Below are 20,667 nucleotides of genomic sequence, written 5' to 3' on the forward strand. Positions count from 1 at the left end.
AAGCAGGACGAGCTACAGAAATAAAAAATATAAAGAGGAGATTGCATCAATCGAAGCTAAACTGAAGGAAATGGAGGCCGATTTTAAATAGCCAGGCTTCACCTGAAATTCAGCAAGAACGTCAGACTAACTTCAATAAATTGAAAGTTCCGTTAGAAAATATCCATCCTGCATAGTAGGCTCATCCGAAGATGGGATGCAAGCAAGGTTGCCCATTTTGAGTATGGAGAAGGTGGAGGGAAGCTCCTTGCGTGGAAAACTAAATCGTACCGTGCAAGAAACCAGATCAAAGAAATCGCCAATGAAGGTGGGGAGGAAATCCGTGATGCTTTTGTGTTTTTTTTTCAAGATATCTACCAAGAGGATAAATTGGTAGATAAATCTAATGTCAAAGGTTAGTTGGATAAAATCTCACTCCCCTCCCTGAAACTCGAACAGCAGGATCGCTCAGATCCTGAATTTACCCAAGAAGAGCTACATTACTTTGTAAGAACGGAAAGGCCGCAGGACCCAACGGGATCCCAGCAGAGCTCTATAAATCAATGAGTGATATGATCGTCCCTACCTTGACAAAGCTCTTTAACCAGATACTACAGGAAGGCCTAAAGCTCCCAGTCTCATGGAATGATACCACAATTATTTTGATCTTGAAACCGGGGAAAAATCAATCAAGTAGTGGGTCATATAGACCCATTTCACTTTCGAATGCGGACTATGAAATCTTCGCTTTCATTTTAGCGGCCAGATTGGGACTTGTGGCGGGCGATCTTCTCCATCTGGATCGGGAAAGCAACTATCTGACCTTACCTATGATCTTATAGGGGCGATTGATTTGGCCTCTACTTGCTCACTCCCATTAGCGGCCATGACCTAAGACGTTACCAAGGCTTTCAACAGGGTCAACTGGATCTACCCGACGGAAGTCTTGGGGAAATTTAACCTAGGGAAAAAGTTTTGTTAAACTGTTCAGTTGATACATCAGGAACCAACAGCCAGACTTTTTGTTAATGGTAATATCACTGAATCCTTTAAGATCTCTAGGGTGACCAGGCGGGGCTGCCCACTCTCCCGTCTCCTCTTTGACCTATATACTGAGCCATTTTCCCAACGGCTCAGGGAAGATTCTAACATTCAGCCTTTCAAGAATGGGGAGTGGGAGAGGAAGGTCGCTCTGTACGCAGACAAAATCTTAGTCCTTTCGGCTAAGCTGTCTACAGCACTTCCAGCAGTAATTAGCCTGGCACAAGATTTTGTTTGGACTTGTCTCAGGTTACGAGATTAATGCCAGAAATCATGCTTTGGAACCCTGGGGGGACCCAGCAACAGCACCAGATCAGCTCTAAGATGAGATACTTGGGGATCAAAATTGTGAAAGATATAACAAAGATAGCAGAGACGAATCTAACTATGGTCGCTAGGGAGTGTCAGAAGCTGATGAAATCCTGAGCTCAACTTCCTTTATCCATTCTTGGGAGGGTCAATCTAGTGAAGATGTCGATTCTCCACAAGGTCACCTTTCTCTTCAATTGTATTCCTCTACATTCTGAAAAATCGTCTATAGACCAGCAACAGCGGCATATCAATTCCTTTGTCTGGGCGTATAAATCAACAAGAATAGCTTGGAAAAAGTTGAGGTGCAGGAGAGAAAAAGGAGACCTTGCTTTGCCGGATCTCCAGTTTTATGCTTGGGCTTTTCAACTTACACATTCATGTATGCTTTTGAAAATGTCTTTTAGCACCGGAGCGGGCGGGATGTTTCTCACCATGCTTTGGGGAGCCAACTTACCTGAGGAGGGATATCTGTTCAAATTCGGAGACCCAAAGTTTAAAATAAAGGTTAAACTGAAGGTCCTTCAGGGTTTTGCTAAAACTTAGTCTAAACTTAAAAGCACTGTTGCGCCTAGTTATTTTTCAAGCTTGACCCCGCTCTGGGACTCTCCTGGCACCCCGGAGTGCCTGAGAGACAGACTGACAGTACCCCTCGGAGAAGCTGGGCTGGCGGTCTGGGGGACCTGGCCTCTGATGGCATTCTAGTTTCATGGGAACAACCTAAGGATAACATCGGAGGAGGCCTGTCAAGGTTTAAATACCTTCAGGATAAAAGTTGGGCCCAATCACAACTTAACCTTAAGAACCCTATAGGGAGTGGCAACGTTTTAGAACACCAGCTTGTGGCTAAGCCACCTGGGAGGAAGGAGGTTTCCTTTTGGTATCAAGCCATAGCTGAGTCTGCAGACGGCGAATTCAAACTGGCCGAGGAACTCTGGGGAAATCTTTATCTGACCAACACTGTGACTATCTATGGCAGAACTCTTGTAAGATCCTCCACAACGTAGTCAAACCAGCATGGTTGAAAAGGAACCACCTGTTTACCATCCACAGGGCTTATTTCTCCCCACAAAAGCTTTCTAAAATTGTCAAAGGCCCACCAGTTAGTTGCAAGAAATGTGGTCTGGCCAGGCTTCCGACATATATATGTTTAAGAAATACCTTGACTACCTTTTGGGACAGTGTTGGCAAATTTTTGGCGATCACTTTGGGCTGTCCAATTCAGATAGACCTACCCTTGATTATTTTTGGCTTCACACATCAAGTTAAGTGCCCATCCAGATCATTGCTTTTTTATGCTATCCTGTTAGCCAGGAGACAAATATGAAATAGATGGACAAAATCCACCCCTCCCTTTTTTTTAGATTGGCTGACTTCAGTGTTGTCGATCTCTAAGTTAGACCTTGCTAGATCTTGCAGTGGAAAGAATACAGCATTTTGGGACTTGCTGCAGCTCAGACTCATTTTAGAGTTAACAAATTAGTTTTTTTTCTTTTCCGAGTCCCATGATTATGCTGCCTTGATACTCTTCGGGCTAAGTCGGTTACTCCTCGTCTCACTTGGAAGTATTATGACAAATGTCATAAATCAGGCTAAGACTTCAGAGAACGTATTAAGCAAGTTGTTTTACCAATTATAATCCCTTGAGTACCAAATGAAAGGACACCACACAAGGTATATATCAAATATATATGTATTTATTCTAAACACAACCCCTCTGCACTCTTTATGAGGTCAGAGGTAAAAATACAATACAAGTCTCTGAGTTAATATACGATAAGTTGCACAGTATACGTCATGCCCTAGGGGCCTCACAAACCATATACTAAAATAGTGGTATAAGAACCAGGAGAGAATTAGAAAGCAGGCCTGGGGCCTGTGGAATCGCTGGGGCTATGCTAAACAACCAAAGGTTAGGAAGTAGGAGGCCCACGGGAGATGAGTGCAGTGTCTAAACACAGCCGCGGGTTACCATTGACTTTCTATGTAGATCGTAGAAGTTATAAATATACAATTTAAGGACACTTCCGGATGGACTACGATGGAACCCTTTTAAACTAGGACACTTCGAGAGTCAAGACCCACGGGAGCACCGGAGTACTCGTGTTACCTCACCCAGGGAAGCCGGGTGCATAGGTGTCTTTTCGTCTCTGGTTTCGTCGTCGTTTTCAATGGAGAGCTGCAAAGAAGTGCTGCAGGCGACCAGAGCAAAAGTGTCTGGGTGGATCCAAGGGTGGATCGAAGATCTGAAGAACCTGAAAGCAGAAGGGACGGAGTCTGGGTCACTTGCCAGTGACCAGGGCGGCGATAGGAAGATGCCACCAAATGTCGGGCGATTTCTGGTTAAGATGTGAAGTTTGTCTCTTCAGCCAGGAGGCGTCGATGATGACCAGGAGCTGGATTCGAGCTGTCCCACGAAGGATCTAGTTGACTGCGGTGTTAGTATCCGGACTGGACCCAACAAGCCTTGGCAAACGCAACCCACGCAGGATGTCGAGATTGGCTTCAGTGCAGACTAGCAAGTTCTGAGGAACTACTCCTTTTTAGGGAAGTTGGAGCAAGCTTGGAACAACCAGGATAGCAAGTTAGATTTAAAAGGAAGTCTTCAGGGGGCTCACTAGCCAACGGACTAGGAACCGGGAAGACATGTCTAGCTGAAATGCAAGAGAGGGCCCCACGGGACACTCGTGGAGTGTGGAGGCCTGAGCTTCGGTGCAAATGGTGCTCGGTCTGAGGCTTCTCGTACCCCAATGCACAACTGCGAGATACCTCGGGAGTCGATGCAGTTAGCAAAATGCAGGATGTCCAGGAGTTCCGGTCCCACGTCTCTCGTGTCCGCCACGGGTCTCAGCTTAGCTGGGAACGTCGAGCAGCGCAAAGATGTCTGGAAGTCCGTGTTCTGTGTCGCAGAGTCTTCGGAATCCGGCGGGAGCCTCGACAAAGCAGACCGGCAAAGTTGCTGTTGGTGCCTGTTTGTACAGGGTGGTCACTCCTTGGCCACAAGGGAGATGTCTTCTGTCTTCCAGTCGATATGGAATGTCGAAGGTCCAGGATTTGTGTTTCAAAGTTTTGTCCAGGGTAATCTAAAGTCCTAGGGACACAGCTCCTATACTTATACTGAGTTTAGGGGCTGGACTACCCTTAAGGTCCCTCCTATGGGTGGACCTGGGAAGGGGGTGGTTACACCACTTTCCCGTTGTCCAGTTTCGCACCAGAGCTGGGGCAGAGTGCCCCAGCAACCAGTTTGAACAGAGAAATGCATGGAGCACCTTGTGTGCCCCAGGCAGTGTCTGGAAAGCATTCACTGAATGCAGCCCTCCCTGCCCCAATACACTAAAGCCTGTCTGGGGATGAAACCTATTGTCCAGGCCTCCCCTGCCGGAGTTTCGTCCAGCAACAGGAGGTCAGACTCGTGTCTGTGGCAGCAGCATCCATTTTGTGATGCTGAGGCTCTGTTTAACTTTAACCGGGTAAACCAGTAACTAAGTGTCTTCTCCCTCTAGAAGGGTGGAATGCTACCCCTGCCGCCAGGACTGGCAGGGGGGGGGGGGGGGGGGCTAGTATTCCAAAGTGTTTGACACCTTACACAACATGTTTTGATAAAGCCAAACCAAAGTTAGCATTAACAGCGAGGATTATAATGCACTAAAGAATATATGGTATGGCTATCTCATAGAACAGCTATAAGGAGATGGTTCCGAAAGCTGCAGGGGGCTCAGCTCACGCTAGGGCACCCTCTCACATAAAACCAAGTACTCTTCCTCCAGGATTGTTAAGGCCTGCCATAGGAGTGACTTATAGGTGTATATGTGTCTATATGTTTATATAGATATAGGTATAGTATATATAAGTAAGGGGTGATTACACCACCTTACCCAGGCTGTGTGAACAGACCTGTGGTGTCAGTTTGGAAGGCAAACCAGAGGTGGCACAATACATGCTGTAGCCCCTGGTAAGCCTAGGGTGCATATATGCCCTGGGTACCTATGGTACACTATACAAGGGCTCACAGGGGTGATCCAGTAACCAATCTGGTATGTACTTAACACCTTGGCTGCTAATGGGTTTTCCCCCTCCTGCGCTGACCTTTGATGTTTCCCATTATACATGACGAGTTACCCTTGTCATCAGCACAGCTCAACCAGTGCATCATGACGAGTTACCCTTGTCATTAGCATCGAAGAGGTTAAAGTACATGGTATCAATTTTGAGAGAGAACAGCTGGGCTGTGGGTCTGATTGGCAGGCCCACAGCCACACTAAAGTCGATAAACCAGAGAATCACAGCAAAAAGTGGGGGTAACCGTAGGAAGCAGACCCTTCTCTCCTACACATTTTAATTAACTGTATCAGCAAGATTACTGAAAGGCTTAGCCCACCTCCTTTGCCACTCAATTTCACACGTCTCCCAGATTATCTCAACCTTTTTTGGAATACTTATTTCTAGGACCCTTGCAATTACCTTCTGGGGCCAAAATGGTCATGATCCTCTCTGATATTCAAATTGTAGAAGATAATTGTGGTGATTTAGTATCATCAGACTTCTTTCCTATTTTAAGTATCGAGTAGAACTTTCATCAAATTGGGTAATAAACCCCACATTTGTCATAGTGTATTGATGATCTTCCCATAGGTCAGACAGAAGTTTTTCAGTTTTTTTGTATCTGACAGATATAGGGACCATTGAGAGGGTGCCAGCATCAGAAAGAGGTTGTGGTTGATATTGCAGAGGACATAGGCCTCCGAGCTATTCTAGACCTGCTCCTTCGCAACTTCTTCCAGAAGAAAAAGTTCAAGATGCTCAGATATGCTCAAGTTCTGTCTGGCCCTGATCCTGAAGACTGGATGGTAGCACTGGACTTGTAAGATGCCTACTTCCATATTCCCGTCCTGCCTGCCCACAAGTGTTAACTTCTGGATCATGGTAGGCAGTGAGCATTATCAGTTTGCTGTGCTCCCCTTTGGCCTCACTTAGCACCGTGTAACGGTGATGGTTGCAACATATCTGCCGAGGTGGGGGGTTCCAGTTTTCCCCTACCTTGAAGACTGGCTGTTGAAGGCAGGCTTGTCCCAGGCTGTCGTCTCCCACTTCCAGACAACAGTGAACCTTCTGCACTCACTGGGGTTTACTATAGAAGTGCCAAACTCACACCCGGAACAGCAAGTCCAGGATATTTGGGCTATGATTCCGATGTTTCTATCCTGGATTTTGGTGAGACTGTCTGAAACTGCTGGTCCTCATTGCCTCCTGGATCCTGCTGGTGACACATACCCATTTGCTTATGTGGACCCTACAGTGGGACCTGAAATCCCAGTGCGCACAGCATCGGGAATCTCTCCGACCTAGTCCAGATCTTTAAGGAAAGTGAGGGACAGACCCAGAAGAACTAATGCCTGGTTCACTGATGATCTTGGACAGCACAAACTCCGCTGTAAACAGGCGGAACGACTTTGAAGGAGAGACTATAGGGAGGCAGATAAGGTAGCATATAAAGCGACCTTGCAGGAATACAAGATTCAGCTGAAGAAGGCCAAGGCTCAATTTTTGGCAGACATGTTGGCCAAGGCCCCTAACAAATCGCAGGCATTGTTTAAAGTGGTCGACAATCTAGCCAATCCACCTTGTACTGCTCCGGCTATCCCGGTCTCCCAGAAATTGTGTGACGCTGTGGCCTCTGCGTTTGAGGAGAAGATTAAGAAAATTCTGAGCGGACTTCAGATCTCCGGCAGCCTACATCTTCTTTGCCCCCCCTCGCAGAACCTCCTCCCGCGGAGACCCAGTTGTCCAGCTTTCCTAGTCCTTCTCTGGAGGAATTCTGCCTTCTGGCGAATGGTGTGTCTTCGGGATCACCACTTGATCCTATGCCCCATAAGATCTGGAAGGCATTTCAAACTGAGCTGTTTCCACCGCTCCACGCCATTTGCTGCCAGTCACTGAGTACAGCAGTAGTTCCAGATAGCTGGAAGAGGGCAATTGTTACACCATTGCTGAAGAAGGCCTCCTTGGACCCTTCAAGCCCGGCCAATTACAGGCCTATTTCGCTTCTGCCTTTTATAATAAAGGTTGTAGAGAAGTGGGTCACGAAAACACTAACCAGCTTTCTGGAAAAGAACTCCTGCCTGGATACATCACAGTTCGGCTTCAGGCCGGCTCACGGCACGGAGGCTGCTTTGGTCACCGTGTTGGACGATCTACGAGCGCGTGTCGACATGGGCAAGTCAGCATTCTTAGTGCTGCTTGACATGTCGGCCGCGTTCGACACGGTGGACCATGCAGTACTACTGGACCGTCTCCGGAGTACAGGAGTAACTGGCCTGGCCTTGAGATGGATAACATCTTATCTCAGTGACAGACAGCAGGCAGTGGCACTACCACCTTTTCGCTCCGCCATGCAGCAAGTGGATCAGGGTGTCCCCCAGGGGTCGGCGATCAGCCCGATCCTGTTTAATCTGTACTTGCGACCTCTGGTCGCCCTGATAAAGTCATTCGGCATATCTGTCATCAATTATGCCGATGACACTCAATTGATTTTTTCATTTGAGGGTACCAGGGCAATATCGAGAGACACCTTCCACTGCTGCATGGCGGCTACAGCAGAGTGGCTGCGAGCCAACTCGCTTCAATTTAATGGATCCAAAACGGAGGTTCTCCATTGCTCCCTAGACCGTACCCCTCGTCCGCTTCCGGACGATTTTTGGCCTACATCTATTCCAGGCACGGTAGAGGCTGCTGAGTCGGCCCGTAATTTGGGAGTTCTGTTTGAATCCAATCTGCAGCTTGATGCCTCTGTGAACAGAACTATAGCGGGCTGTATGGGCTTACTTCGTGCCCTACGTAAGATCTTACCGCTTCTTCCCAAGGAGGCAAGGGCAGAGGTAGTGCGCAGTTCTGTTCTTAGTCGATTAGACTACTGCAATGCACTACTTCTGGGAGCACCAAAAACTTTGATTCTAAAGCTTCAGAGGATCCAAAATATGGCGGCTAAATTGGCTCTATCCCGTCCTCGATCTGCCTCTTCCTCTGGCGCATTAGCAGACCTCCGTTGGTTACCCATCCAAGAGAGAATTTCCTTCAAGGCGCTCTGTCTCGTCTTTAAGGCCTTGCACGGACAGGGGCCGATACCGCTCCAAAACCTTTCTTCCTGGTACCGCGCTGCCAGACCCCTAAGATCCTCCTCCGCGTTTCTGGCGACGGTCCCCAGGATCAATAGAGTGAGGATGGGTGGCCGTGCTTTTAGTTTCACGGCTGCCACTCTCTGGAACACCCTCCCGCTGGCGCTGAGGTGTAGACAAGATTTCATCCCTTTTAAAAAGGACCTCAAGACCTTTTTGTTCCCCAGAGCAATGTAATGGTAGCATGCCTGCAGGATAGACGCAGTCTCAGCGCCAGGATACCCTTTGGGTGGCAGCCGCGCTTAACAAGTAAATAAATAATCTCTGAGGTAACTGCAAAACACCTGCAGTGGTGGCAGACACCTCTCCCTTCCCAACCAGTGCTGACCGTAGTGACAGGTGCATCACTTCTGGGCTGGGTTAGACATCCTGAAGAGGTGGAACTCAGAGGACTGTGATCTCGGACAGAGTCTAAGGTCCACATTAAAATGGCTGGAGCTGAGAGCGATCAGACTAGCATTGAGCCTTTCCTCCTTCTATTGAGGGAAGGCTCGTTCAGGTGTTCAGACAAAACCACCGCCATGTGGTATTGCAACAAACAGGGTGAAGAGGGGTCGTGGACCCTGTCTCAAGAAGTCTTGCGTCTCTAGACATGGCTGGAACGTCATGGCATTTTTCTGGTGGTTCAACATCTGCTGGCCTCTCTGAACAGTAGAGAGGACGAACGCGACTGTTGATGCCTAGCAGGATACGAATGGTGTCTCCATTCGGAGGTGGTGAAAGGTCTCTTCACTGATTGGGGAGAACCATGGACAAATCTATTAGATGCTACCAACAGCTCACAATGTCAGCAATTCTGCACACTTGAGTTTCCAAGGCCTTCTTGAATGGAGCTCAGCCCTCCTGTACGCTTCCTACCAATACCACTCTTGGCCAGAGTTCTCTATAGGATCAGGTGCAACAGGGCCCAAAACATTCTTGTAGCTCTTGATTGGGCACAGAAAGTTTGGATTCTGAACTCCTGAGCATGAGCATCGGTCCTCTGATCAGGCAGCCTCTTTGAAGGGATCTTCTCTTGCAACTGCAGCGGAGGGACCTGCATCCGAACATGCACATACTTTGCCTTCATGATTGAGGGCAGAACGGCGGCAGTTGGCTGTTATTAATGGAAGTCTGTGATGTCATTCTGGCAGCCAGGAGTCCCTCAGCCAAGACAGTATATGCCCGCCATTGGGACAAATTTGTGGCTTGGTGTGCTTCCATATATGTTGATCCCCTTTCTGCACCCCTCTCCAAGGTTTTGTTGTTTGTTCTCTCATCGGCGCTGCAAGGCTTTGCCCTGGGCACTGTAGGGGTTATCTTTCAACCATATCACCTGTCTTTTGGTTGCCAGAATAACCCTCCCTGTTCATGTTACCTATTGTGACTCGCTTCCTAAAAGGGCTCCAACACACATGGTGTCTGCTTACAAAGGATGGTGATAGATACATTTGAGGGAAAAAACAATTGTGTATTGTTTGTTAATCGCAATGGTAAATGAGTCTGGGAGGCACAGGAACGATTTGATAGTGTGAATGTAGAGCAGGAGGAGCCAGCAGGCAGGAAGACTCTTACATAATGGTAAACGTGATGTTGGAACTGGTGGACAGGGAGAGTAAAAGGAGAACACAACTAGATTGAGATGTGGTAAAAAAAATACTTTTGTACAGAAACGGCGGATGAAAGTTCTGTGCATGGTGGTTGGCCGAGATGACACATTTTTACCGTATGGCACAATTGACAAAAAGGTTTTCGAAACCTGCTCCATTCAGTCGGGTGTTTGAAACACTTAATCTTGCTAATCTGTTGGCAACGTGACAGAGGAGTAATGTGTGATAGAAAGGAAAAATGTATTCCAACCATATGTTGATTGATGAGGATTTGTGGACATCTACATGTTTAGCTCCCACTATTCAACCACCGTCAGCTTGCACAGGTAAACTGATATTTTAGCTCTATGCATGCAAGCCACTGCAACTTGTATGTTATTTGATTAGAAGATTTTACTGATAGCTAAACATAGTGGTTTTAAATGTTTAAGTAAACCAGTAAGTTGCAACCAGTCCAAGTTGTTTCCCACGTTCATAATTTTCATGTTACGGGAGAAAGTTAATTTGTTTCAAGTTCAGATCACGGTTGCTGTATAATTCATACGTTGTAGCCGTTACTCTTTTCCTTAGCACAGTGAACATACTAATCTCTTCACCGTGGTTCGATGTGAAATGAGGGTACCAGAAGAAGCACTTAAGGTACAGTACTGTTTTTATAACTTTAAAGTAGTTCTTATAGTAGCTGTCAGTTTAGAGTGCCTCTTTTTTACAGAATTTAATATTTTGTTTTATTATTAGCATGAAAAATTTACGAGTCAGCTGCAGTTCTCCCAGAAATTGGAGACTGACGGATCCAAATCCTCAAACTTTAAAGCATCAGAAGTGAAGTCATCAGAAGGCACAGTAGAAGTTCATCATAAAGCAATGGAGGCATTAAAATCGGAAGAGAAAACGCTTGGTGAGTTTTCTTTTTTGTGTCCTTTACTGTTATCGGATATTGTGCCTTCTCAGCTGGTTTGACATTGTCTGCCGGGTACTTTCACTTACATGTTAGAGACACGCTTCTCTAGGAGAGATGTTTTTTACTTATAAGATGTTTAATTGATCACAGTGCTTGTGTTTCCCTTCTTGTCCAGTTCATGGTCCCAGAGGTGCTTCAACAAGTATTGCCACTTAAGTTATTCTGAATGTGGGCAGGCTGCATAGTTTAGTCTTTACTATTTGTTGGTCCTAATTTTCATTGGGGAAAAAATTCCTTGCGTCCCTCTGCTGGGCATGCTATTGACATTTAACTTCAAACAACACATTTGGTGAGAAGGATCACTCTTTGTTGCGCTCCCATTTAGAGTCCATGTTTTGTGTCTGAGTATTGGCATCCATAGTTATTCCGGCGATTTTGTGCTTCAGTTTGGCCAGAATCATTGGGAAAATGCTTGTGGTCCTTGGAAAACATGGATCTGATTCAAAGATGAGCATGAATTTTGACTCTGGTTGGAATCTATTCCATTCCCGGGTATTGAGTCACATTACCTGTTTTTGCCAATGTGATTGTTGACTACTTATTCTTAGGTTTAGTTAATTAAGTGTATTCTTCAAGTGTCAAACTCCTGTGGGTGCTTCTCTGAAGGAGAGCACTAATTTGAAAGACCTGATGATCAGTGCAACCAGAAGCTTGATTTATGGTGGAAAAAGGTGTGTATGTACTTCAGAAAAGTGTGTCTATCTCTGCTCTATCCCAACTGGATCAGAGAACTCTGTGGTCAGTTTACTTGTATGTTACTATTTCGACCACCACCATTTCACATCTTTCATTTCGGACTGCCATATTTTCAGTCCGTTAAGAACCTACATAATTATCTAAGAGTTTGTATTTAATTTTTTTGTTTGATTTTTTCTTAATCTCAGAATCTTTGTTTTTATTAAATATTTAATTTATTTTATAATATGTTAGTGTAAACATGGACCTATGTATGTAATATACACACACACACGCACACCCCCCTCTGGATTTGAAAGAATGATAGGTTGAAATTGTGGATCTGAAATTGTGGTGGTACACCGGTCAATTCAGGTGGATCCACTAAGAAGGCTGAGAGGTCACTGGCTGGTTGTGAAGCTAGGACTAGTGGTGAGTGGTAGCCTTCACTTCATACCGAACTCAAGAGCACCTCTTCAGTTGTGACAGAATAATTGTAGGAGCTATCAAGAAAGTAGTCCGTCAAAAGAGAATTAACAGCTTGCCAGAACTTAAAGTTGACTGAGACAGTGGAGTAACAAGCAGAAGTGGAATTTTGTGCCAGGTGGGTAAAGTTTACGAATGCACTTCCCAGAAAGATTTGAGCTAAATGTTGAATTAAATAAATGGAGTGAAGGTGAGAATCTGGCAGAAGACGAGAACTGATGGCTAAAGTAAGATAACAGGCAAGAAAACTGGAGCTCTGTGTATTGCCAAAAAAACCTGAACAGTAGGAGCAATATATCTAGTAGATGCAGACCTGATTTGAAAGCTTCTACAACGCTGGAGAGAAATGGTATCTGAAGGGGAGAACTTCTTTGATAATGTTCTGTAGGTGGAGTATTCATTTCCTTGACCATTTGAAGATTCTGCTTGAAGACTCGAAGCTGGCACAGAGCGAGACAAGGATCTAGCTTGCATGCATGATAAGTCTTTTACTGTCAGCAACAAAAACGATTTAGTCTAAAAAACCGCTGTTAACCATGTGACTCCGCCATGCTCTTTGTAATCTTGGCAAGAAGATGGGAATCCATGGAATAAGAGGGTTGTCTAACTTGCAAGGGCAGCAGTCTTTGGTACTTCCTTTGAACAGGTAAAAGTTGGTGAAGCCTGTGATCAATGGTTGAGACAATCTCCTTCCAAGGTTTGGAACCAGAAATTGGCATGTGGCATACTAAGAACCGTTGAATCCAGACTGTAGAAGGCGCATGGGGCTTGAGCTCTCGTGATTAGCATGTGTGTTAAAGGCCTGTGAGTGACTGTTTTTCATGAAATCAACTTTGCAAGAGGCCATTGGTTGAAGTAGTTATCTCACCTGTCATGAGTCTACAAGATTTAGGGTCCACCTTTCAGTTGTCCTCTTTGAGGAACGCATGAAGCAGTCTAGTGAGATGTTGATTGGATGTCATTGGAGTCTCAAAAATATTGATGGTACAAAACAGCTGCACATCACAAATCTTTGACATAGTGAGGGACCGTGTTCTGGGAGAAGATTCAATAAACACATGAGATGGGGCAGGCGTTGTCGAACCAAGGGGAGAGAGAGACATTACAGAGAGTGCGAGCAGTGAGGGTACAACATTTCACAATAAGGAACAAAGCACTTGCAGATGGAAGGACCAAGTAGGGAGAGGAACCCGAGGGAGGTCATGGTGACGCAGGTGACCAATACCATGCAGATGAGTGATTACGTAATATCCCTGTTAGGGCCCCTAAATTTTTCCGCGTTAGAGGGGAGTCTATTGTCCTTAAAAAGGTGTAAGGCCCGAAGCCTCGGGGGCTGAAAGTGTGCATGATCAAGTTTGCAGAAATACTCTATCATTGGTTGCCAAGTGTTTGTAAATTTAGTCTTGCCGGACCGGAGCCTCACCGTAGTGAGTCATTCTAAATCGGATGCTGCCACTGAAGGTTTGGTCTTGGAGTGGCATTTGGTTCCTAGGCAATAAGGCCTCAGCCCAGGACCTTGACACCTGAATATAACTAGAACAAGTTATCATTTACTGGGAGAAAGACTATTTTGTTTTTTTCTCCTGACGAGTGCTAACACATTTTGCATTTAGCCTTTGAGGAGAAACTTGATGTGGGAGTGGGCGGTTGCATAAATAGTGTGTCTCCCTTTCTCATTAACTGCAGAAGTGCTTGGTATATCTCTTGGCTCCAAGAATCACATTTGTATTTTATGCCTCATCTTATAAAGTGAACATCTCCTACTATACAGTATTTTGATTGCATCTTGTGCACACTAGATGGTTTTTGGATGGTTCTTTGGAAACAGAATTCAGATTATTGCACATGGAATTCAGACAGGCATTGATTGTTGTGCCGGACAATAGAGGCATTAAGAATGTGCTGCATGCTGCTTGGGAGCAAATCCAGTGTCTTTAACCTGTAGCTTTTTAGTGTAAGTCAAAAAAGGAGACAAGAAAAAACAAGAAGACATTTCAAAATGGATACATAAAGGGTGCCCTGCGCTAATTAGTTGATAAGTGTCAGAGAAGCAGATTCTCATCCATACTGAAACTGCACAGGGGAGGACAATCTGACCGCATACGCATGTTCATTGGTAGCCGAGAAAAGCTCTGTATAAACCAATTTCTCATGTTGCCATATGTTAACTTGGTACAACCCCAAACCGGTGGGAAATAATGCAGGTGGTTCTCCATGATGGGGTCATCTGATATTCCTGAACATGGAACCACTAAATAGCTCTGTCATTTTACGGAACAATGGACAACGTTATAAAGAAACTGTGTATACATATATATCTAATCAGTAAAACATACTTTAAAGATGCACGTGAAGGCAGCATTTACCAATTTCAAAGATCCTTTCCAGCCGTGATCAGATTTTGGCCCTACTTTTTTGTGAATGCCACAGTTCGTTCTCTTTTTGAACACTGGTCATCCTGTAGGATGCTGCCTTAGAAAGGCATCTGGTATTTGCCTTTTATTCTTTCCCGACAGCCACATGACGGATGAATGTACTTATTGCTAAAAATGTTACCTCGTCTTTAAACCCCAAACTATGAACAATGTCACAATGTGCTTCAAAACCCAAACAGACATCATCAAACAAAGGATTATTCCGAAATGTTTATTGATGGCCATTGTTAGTGGCAAATGCTTGACTAAATACAACTGATGTCACTATATGTCCCAAAACCTAAGCAAACATTATCAAACAAGGGAATACCAGGTAATGCCTATTATTGGGTATTTTTAGTTGGGCAGGTCGGAATAAATAGGGCTATTTTTCCCTCCTCACTGGATGACCCCTTTCAAGTACAGGCTAGCTGCCATACTGGCAATACGACTTCAATAGTCCAGAAACTGTGATTTCTCAGCTGTGGAGTCTCAACCAGCTTAAAAGCCCAGGTCTTTTACTTCACCTCTGTACGTCATAGGACATCCTGTAGTTCCTCACAAGGGAGCTATTTGTCACTTAGGTTTTGATTAACGTACATTAATAGGCATGATGTTGAATTATTCTTTGTCTAGGCATGCAATATTTAAGCCTCTGACTTCATGAACCAGATCATTGAGCAGATCATATTCATTGTAAACGACTGCAAGAGTTGGGTAAGATCTGCTTAGCCTAAAGAAGGTACACCACAAATGAGATCCTGCCAAGGGGTACATCAGTGCAAGTGCAGCAGTTGTTAATGATTTTTCTTCTTCTGGTTACTGCAATCTCAGTACTGTGCTATTCTTCTCTGTCGTGTCTAATAGATGCCTGCAAAACGTCAACAAACATTTGGGTTCACATCCCACGGGTATATTGTCTTGTATTTCTGCAAGGACATTTACATTTTGACAGTGGAATAGCGGCTTTTTAAATGCCTTTAATGTGTTTCAGATCATTTATTGCTAACTTGGGAGCGTAGGAGCATCCATTGATGTCATTCTATTTTATATGGGAACATCTGGTTACTGACTGTGATGTATCTAACTTTAACCCCTTCGCTGCGGATGACAAAGCCAGCTCGTCATGGGCGTTACCTGCGCTACGCGGAGGACGAGCTGGCTTTGTCACAAACCGCGCGATTTTTAAATTTCAGCGCACAGCGGGAAAACCCGTAGCGCGCATGTGTTTGAGGATATCTTTTCCTTTTGAGTTTTATTGCAACAGTATTTCCTCTGTACATAATCTTTTCAAGGGCATTCAGTTGCTAAAAGTGATACTACAATCTTTATTCTTCATGCAGTCTCTATCAGGAGATCTGTTTAGTGGAACTGCAGCTGCTCCTCTCTGTAGGGAATCTGTTAGAACAAATAGATGATGACCATGGTTCTCGTCATATGTGATATCTGTGATACATGTAGGACTTCCATCAGCCATGCTTTGGGTGAGTTATGGCTGGCTAGCTAGTCGTAACTGGATAATTTCTCTATTTTCTAAGATTTCTTTTCTACCGCGTGCGTAGATGTACCAATTCAGTGATGAATAAACTACATATAACGCGACTGATGATGTTGACTTTCTCTGTTGTGTACTCTTTCAGGAGACCTTTCTGCTATGCCCCGCGGAACACCTCTTTATGGGCAGCCTTCTTGGTGGGGAGATGAGGATGCAGAGGATGATGATTCTCAGAAACTAGATGAGAAGGAAGGAAAAACCAATGAAGGTGGAGCCTCTGGTAAGGTTGTTTTTGTAACAATCATGTCACTGTCTAAGGACACAAACAACAAAGTTAATTTAATAGAGGTGTTTTTACACAATTAAGGGATACGATTTTAAACAACTTTTTTTGCAAGCCGCGAACTACGGACGGGCGTTAGGAAGGATTGCTGAGCACGCACGCGGACTGTGGCGAGGACGCGGGCTGTGGGCGGAGCGGAGCAGAGTGGAGCAGAGGAGGGTGCAAGCTGCGGCGGTGGTGAGGGCGGAAGATGCAGCGAAAGCAGACAGGGTGACGGCGGTGACGAGTAAGTCGACCGAGAGAGGGGTAGCTGAGTAGCCGAGGTCCGGCTGTCACCGTCCCGTGAGCCAAGGTGAGTCCCGAGTCGATTTTAGGACCGCGGACTCTCGGTGCAGTTGTGCTGTTGTGCTCCTCCGTGCCTGGTTCAATGACAGTCAGGCACTGAGTCAGCCCCTCTACTCGGCGCATTGTGTCCCCCCGCCAACCCTGACCTTTGCTCTGCCCCCGCCTGACCCCGAATTGTTTCCGGCCAGATTGGTTTTTCATCTGGCCGCCCGGCCCGTAACAACATCTCTCCGGGCAGCCACCCAGCGCCCCTCCCAGCTGCCCCAGCCCTAATCCCAGTTGTCTCTAGTCACCGCTGGTCTCAGCGCTGCTCCCTTCTCCACCCCCCCCCCCTCCTGCCGGCCAGTCTCCCTCGGGCGCTCGACAGTCCGGTCCAGCCAGCCCTGGTTCTGCTCCCCCCGCCCCCACCTACCCATTGCCATCACTGCCGGCCCTACTGTTCTACTGCCCAGAGGGGATCTGGCCCGCGGTGGTTCACTCTGTTCCCCCTATGCTGCGCCCCCACCTGGTTTGGCTTGGTCCGCTAGCTGTGGACGTTGCACTTGGGATCAGGGGGCTAGGAGCCAGGCCTAGTGTCAGGCCTTTGGAGTAGCCTTAGGGGTAGCGGACAGGTGGCTGCAGGAAGTGAATGGCGAGGGGTTGTGTCTGGACCAAGATAGCGGGGGGTGCCTGCGCGTCATGGCCATCGCCAACTGATCCTGCCACCCAGGATAAGACCAGATTCAGCATTCCTGGATTCAGGGCCAAGTTGGTTCTCTACGTCCCCCCCCGTCCTTCGGAACCATATTCTGGTACGGTTGGCAATCAAGAGACCGAACGGCTGAGGGTCCATCTGAACTAGTTTTCTTTAACCCACAGGCCCCCGAACAACTATGCACAACTACGCACAACAACGGAAGCAATGAGATCCGGGAAAATAAGAAAAGCACCCTCCACACTAAAATGAAAGAAACCCAAACGGCTGCACACAGTCATGGATTGTGTCTCAGTCAACCTCACGAATCCACTGACCTCTACGGTCACATTGAAGGTTTCAAATTCCCTACCAAATGGTTGGCAGAACAACAAAAACAGCAATATGCATCCCTCTCACGCACCATCCCTGAACGCTTCAAAATCTCTCTCTTTTCGATTACTTTAAAAAAGCACCTGGTGGAGTCCAGCACTTTTCCTCCCCTCAAGCCTCCGAGGCAACTAAGTCTTGTGACCCTTATCAACCCACTGAGCCAAGTGTGCACATGCTTCAAGTGTCTCAAACATCAACCAACAAGCCTGTTCTAGCACCGGATGTTTTTATTTTTGGGTCTCTAGCTGATGATCAGAAAACCGCTTCGGAGTGCCTTATGAGGGCCACTCAAAATTCTTCACCAAGTCTCCAACTTTCACCAAGTCAGCTTCTTCCCCCCTATGACACCTGCAAGCAAGAGGCCTGCTCCAACTAACCATCTTCCGTGAGTCTTATTCAGAACTCTAGTCACCAAGCACTGCAACCATTGCAAACAGAGAATGTTTCGACTACGTTACCACAAAATACCTTTTTAAATTTCCCACAAATTTATACAGAAAAAGATTTAGGACCTAACTCCGACATATTTAGTCCTTGTTTATTACAGGGCTCAAGCTTCCTCGAGGGGAGCTCAGAGTCAACTAAGCTCCAACATCGACCACACTCACGTCCAGCAGTAATAACAGGTTCGAGGCATGTGGGCTGCTAAATTCATATCTTTGCATTAGATCGCCACCTAGTGTTGGGTCCGGATGATCGCACATTGTTGTCCTGGAAGAGTCTTCGAAGTATCCTGAGATGGGTGGCTCCTCCCCTGGACTACAGTGCGCATGGGCATCGGCTCCATCCCCAGATTGTTTTTTTCCGCCATTGGGTTCGGATGCGGTCTCGACGTCTCTCCGTCGGAACCGAATAAACATCATTTTTTACGGCCAAAAGGCTTTGGGTTTCTTTACGTCGGTATTGTTTGCGTTCGGTCTCGAGTTTCTTCCGTCTCTCGGAGCCGGAATCACCGGAGTTTCTAACTATTCTTCGGACATCGAGGCCTTCTCATCGCGACTCGACACTAAGTTCCCAACATGGAGCGGAGTCCGTTTAAACTCTGTCCGCTCTGTGGATCCAAATACCCACATGTAGATGTACACCCGGTCTGTAATAAGTGCCTTTCTCCAGACCATGATGAAGGAAGTTGCCGGGCCTGTGCGAAGTTCAGGTCGAAGAAAACTCTAACGATTCGGCGCGCGGTGCGCCTTGTGGCCAAACAGACGGCCCCGGATCCGGATAACATCTTCGTCGACCAAGAAGAAGAAGACCAGAGCCATCATCTTCAAATCTCCCCGCCTGAGACGGAGGTCGAGGCCGATCCGGAATATGACGACGACGGAGTCGTGGGTCAGGGCCTTGAATACGTCGACGAGGTAGGGGACGACGTGATGGTTTATGGGGCCGAGGAAGATAGCTCAGGGGACGAGCTATGCCCCGAAGTTGAAGAACATCAGGAGGGGGTCGCGGGATCGCCTGTCGGCCTTACCCAAGACCCTGTAGCGCAAGCCACGGCCCCGCCTGTCGGCCCGGCCACGGACATACTTGCTGCGCCTAGGGTTTCGAAACCGAAACTGAAAGCAACGGTCTCGACTACACCTAAGATGGCCGACCCGAAACCGAAACCGAAAGTTAAGGACTCGAACGTCCCTAAGATGGCGGTCGTAACGGCGAAAACAAATAAACCGGCGGCCTTATCGACTCCGTCGACCTCCGGTCCGCAGAAGTCGAAGAAGCACGGCGATTCCACGGGGTCGAAATCGGCGCCGGAGGAGAGATCCTCTAAAAAGGGGGGCACGCACAAGACAAGCGCGCCGGCGCCGGCGAAGCCAGCTAAGGCGACCGACACTGCCCCGGCTCCATCGGGGACATCTGCGCATCGATCCAGGGACTCGGGGTCGGCGCCGTCCATCCCTCCAAAGGACCAACGGAACGTCGCATCCGAAGGCAAGGCCACCTCATCGGTGCCAAAGACATCGGTCACCGACGCATCTCTCGTGGCTGCTTCACTACAAAGAATTAAGGACAAGGTTCTTTCCTCGTCGACGCCAACGCCGTCGACGCAGAAGGCGGCAGACGTCCCGGTCAAGCCGGCAAGTAAGCTCCTTTTCCTTCTACCGCCAAAAGTGGTGCCAAAGGCCTTTTCCTCGAAATCGACGCCAAAGAAGTCGGATTCCTCTACGGCGGGGACATCTTCGGGTCAAGTGCTCGACCCCGAAGAGGATTCGGAGTGTTTTATAGACGCGGACACGGGGAAGTTAACTCTTTATAAGAGGAAGATCACTTCGCAGCCGGTGGAATCCTACGTCATTCCCCTAAAGAAGAAGAAGGTTCCACAGGACGCATCAGGCCTCATGGAACCTATTCTACCTCCTGTGGGAAGGAGCCCAACACCGTCTCCAGACCACTCTGACAGTGGGGACTATGGTGAAGATGAACAATACACGTTCCCAGTAAATGAACCTGATGCACAGCCAGATTCTTATTATGGCATTGGGGACCAAGGCAACCAAGATGTGGGGCAAGACCCACAGTCCTTCAGTACACGTGCATCCCCTACGGAGGATTCAGCAGGTTTTCATGCACTGATTGAGAGGGCAGCTGCTAATCACGACGTGGACATGCATGCTGACCCAGTTGAGGAAGACTTTCTATTCGACACTTTTTCAGTTTCAGAAAGAAATGTAAAGACACTGCCTATGCTCAAAGGGGTCCTCAAGCACGCTGCGGACATCTTTAAAGAGCCTACCAGGGCAAGGGTGGTCAACCCACGTATTGAAAAAAAGTACAGACCAGCGCCTGCAGACCCTGCATACATTCGAGGACAGTTGCCGCTCGACTCCTTGGTGGTAGCAAACGCACGCAAGAGG

At 47.0% G+C, this 20,667-nt stretch overlaps 1 protein-coding gene across 3 annotated transcripts in view; it reads left to right on the forward strand.

Annotated features, from left to right (window-relative positions):
- CEP170 (centrosomal protein 170) overlaps positions 1 to 20,667 on the forward strand; it is a 598,101-nt gene that overhangs the window by 204,507 nt on the left and 372,927 nt on the right. For all 3 annotated transcript variants that reach the window (XM_086926848.1, XM_086926849.1, XM_086926850.1), the window contains exons 5-7: positions 10,671 to 10,729; positions 10,829 to 10,988; positions 16,267 to 16,401. In XM_086926848.1, the coding sequence (XP_086782974.1) occupies positions 10,671 to 10,729; positions 10,829 to 10,988; positions 16,267 to 16,401 (354 nt within the window). The remainder of the gene's footprint in view (positions 1 to 10,670; positions 10,730 to 10,828; positions 10,989 to 16,266; positions 16,402 to 20,667) is intronic.

Source organism: Lissotriton vulgaris, chromosome 6 (genome assembly GCF_964263255.1).
Source record: "Lissotriton vulgaris chromosome 6, aLisVul1.2, whole genome shotgun sequence".
NCBI classification, from domain to species: Eukaryota; Metazoa; Chordata; class Amphibia; order Caudata; family Salamandridae; genus Lissotriton; species Lissotriton vulgaris.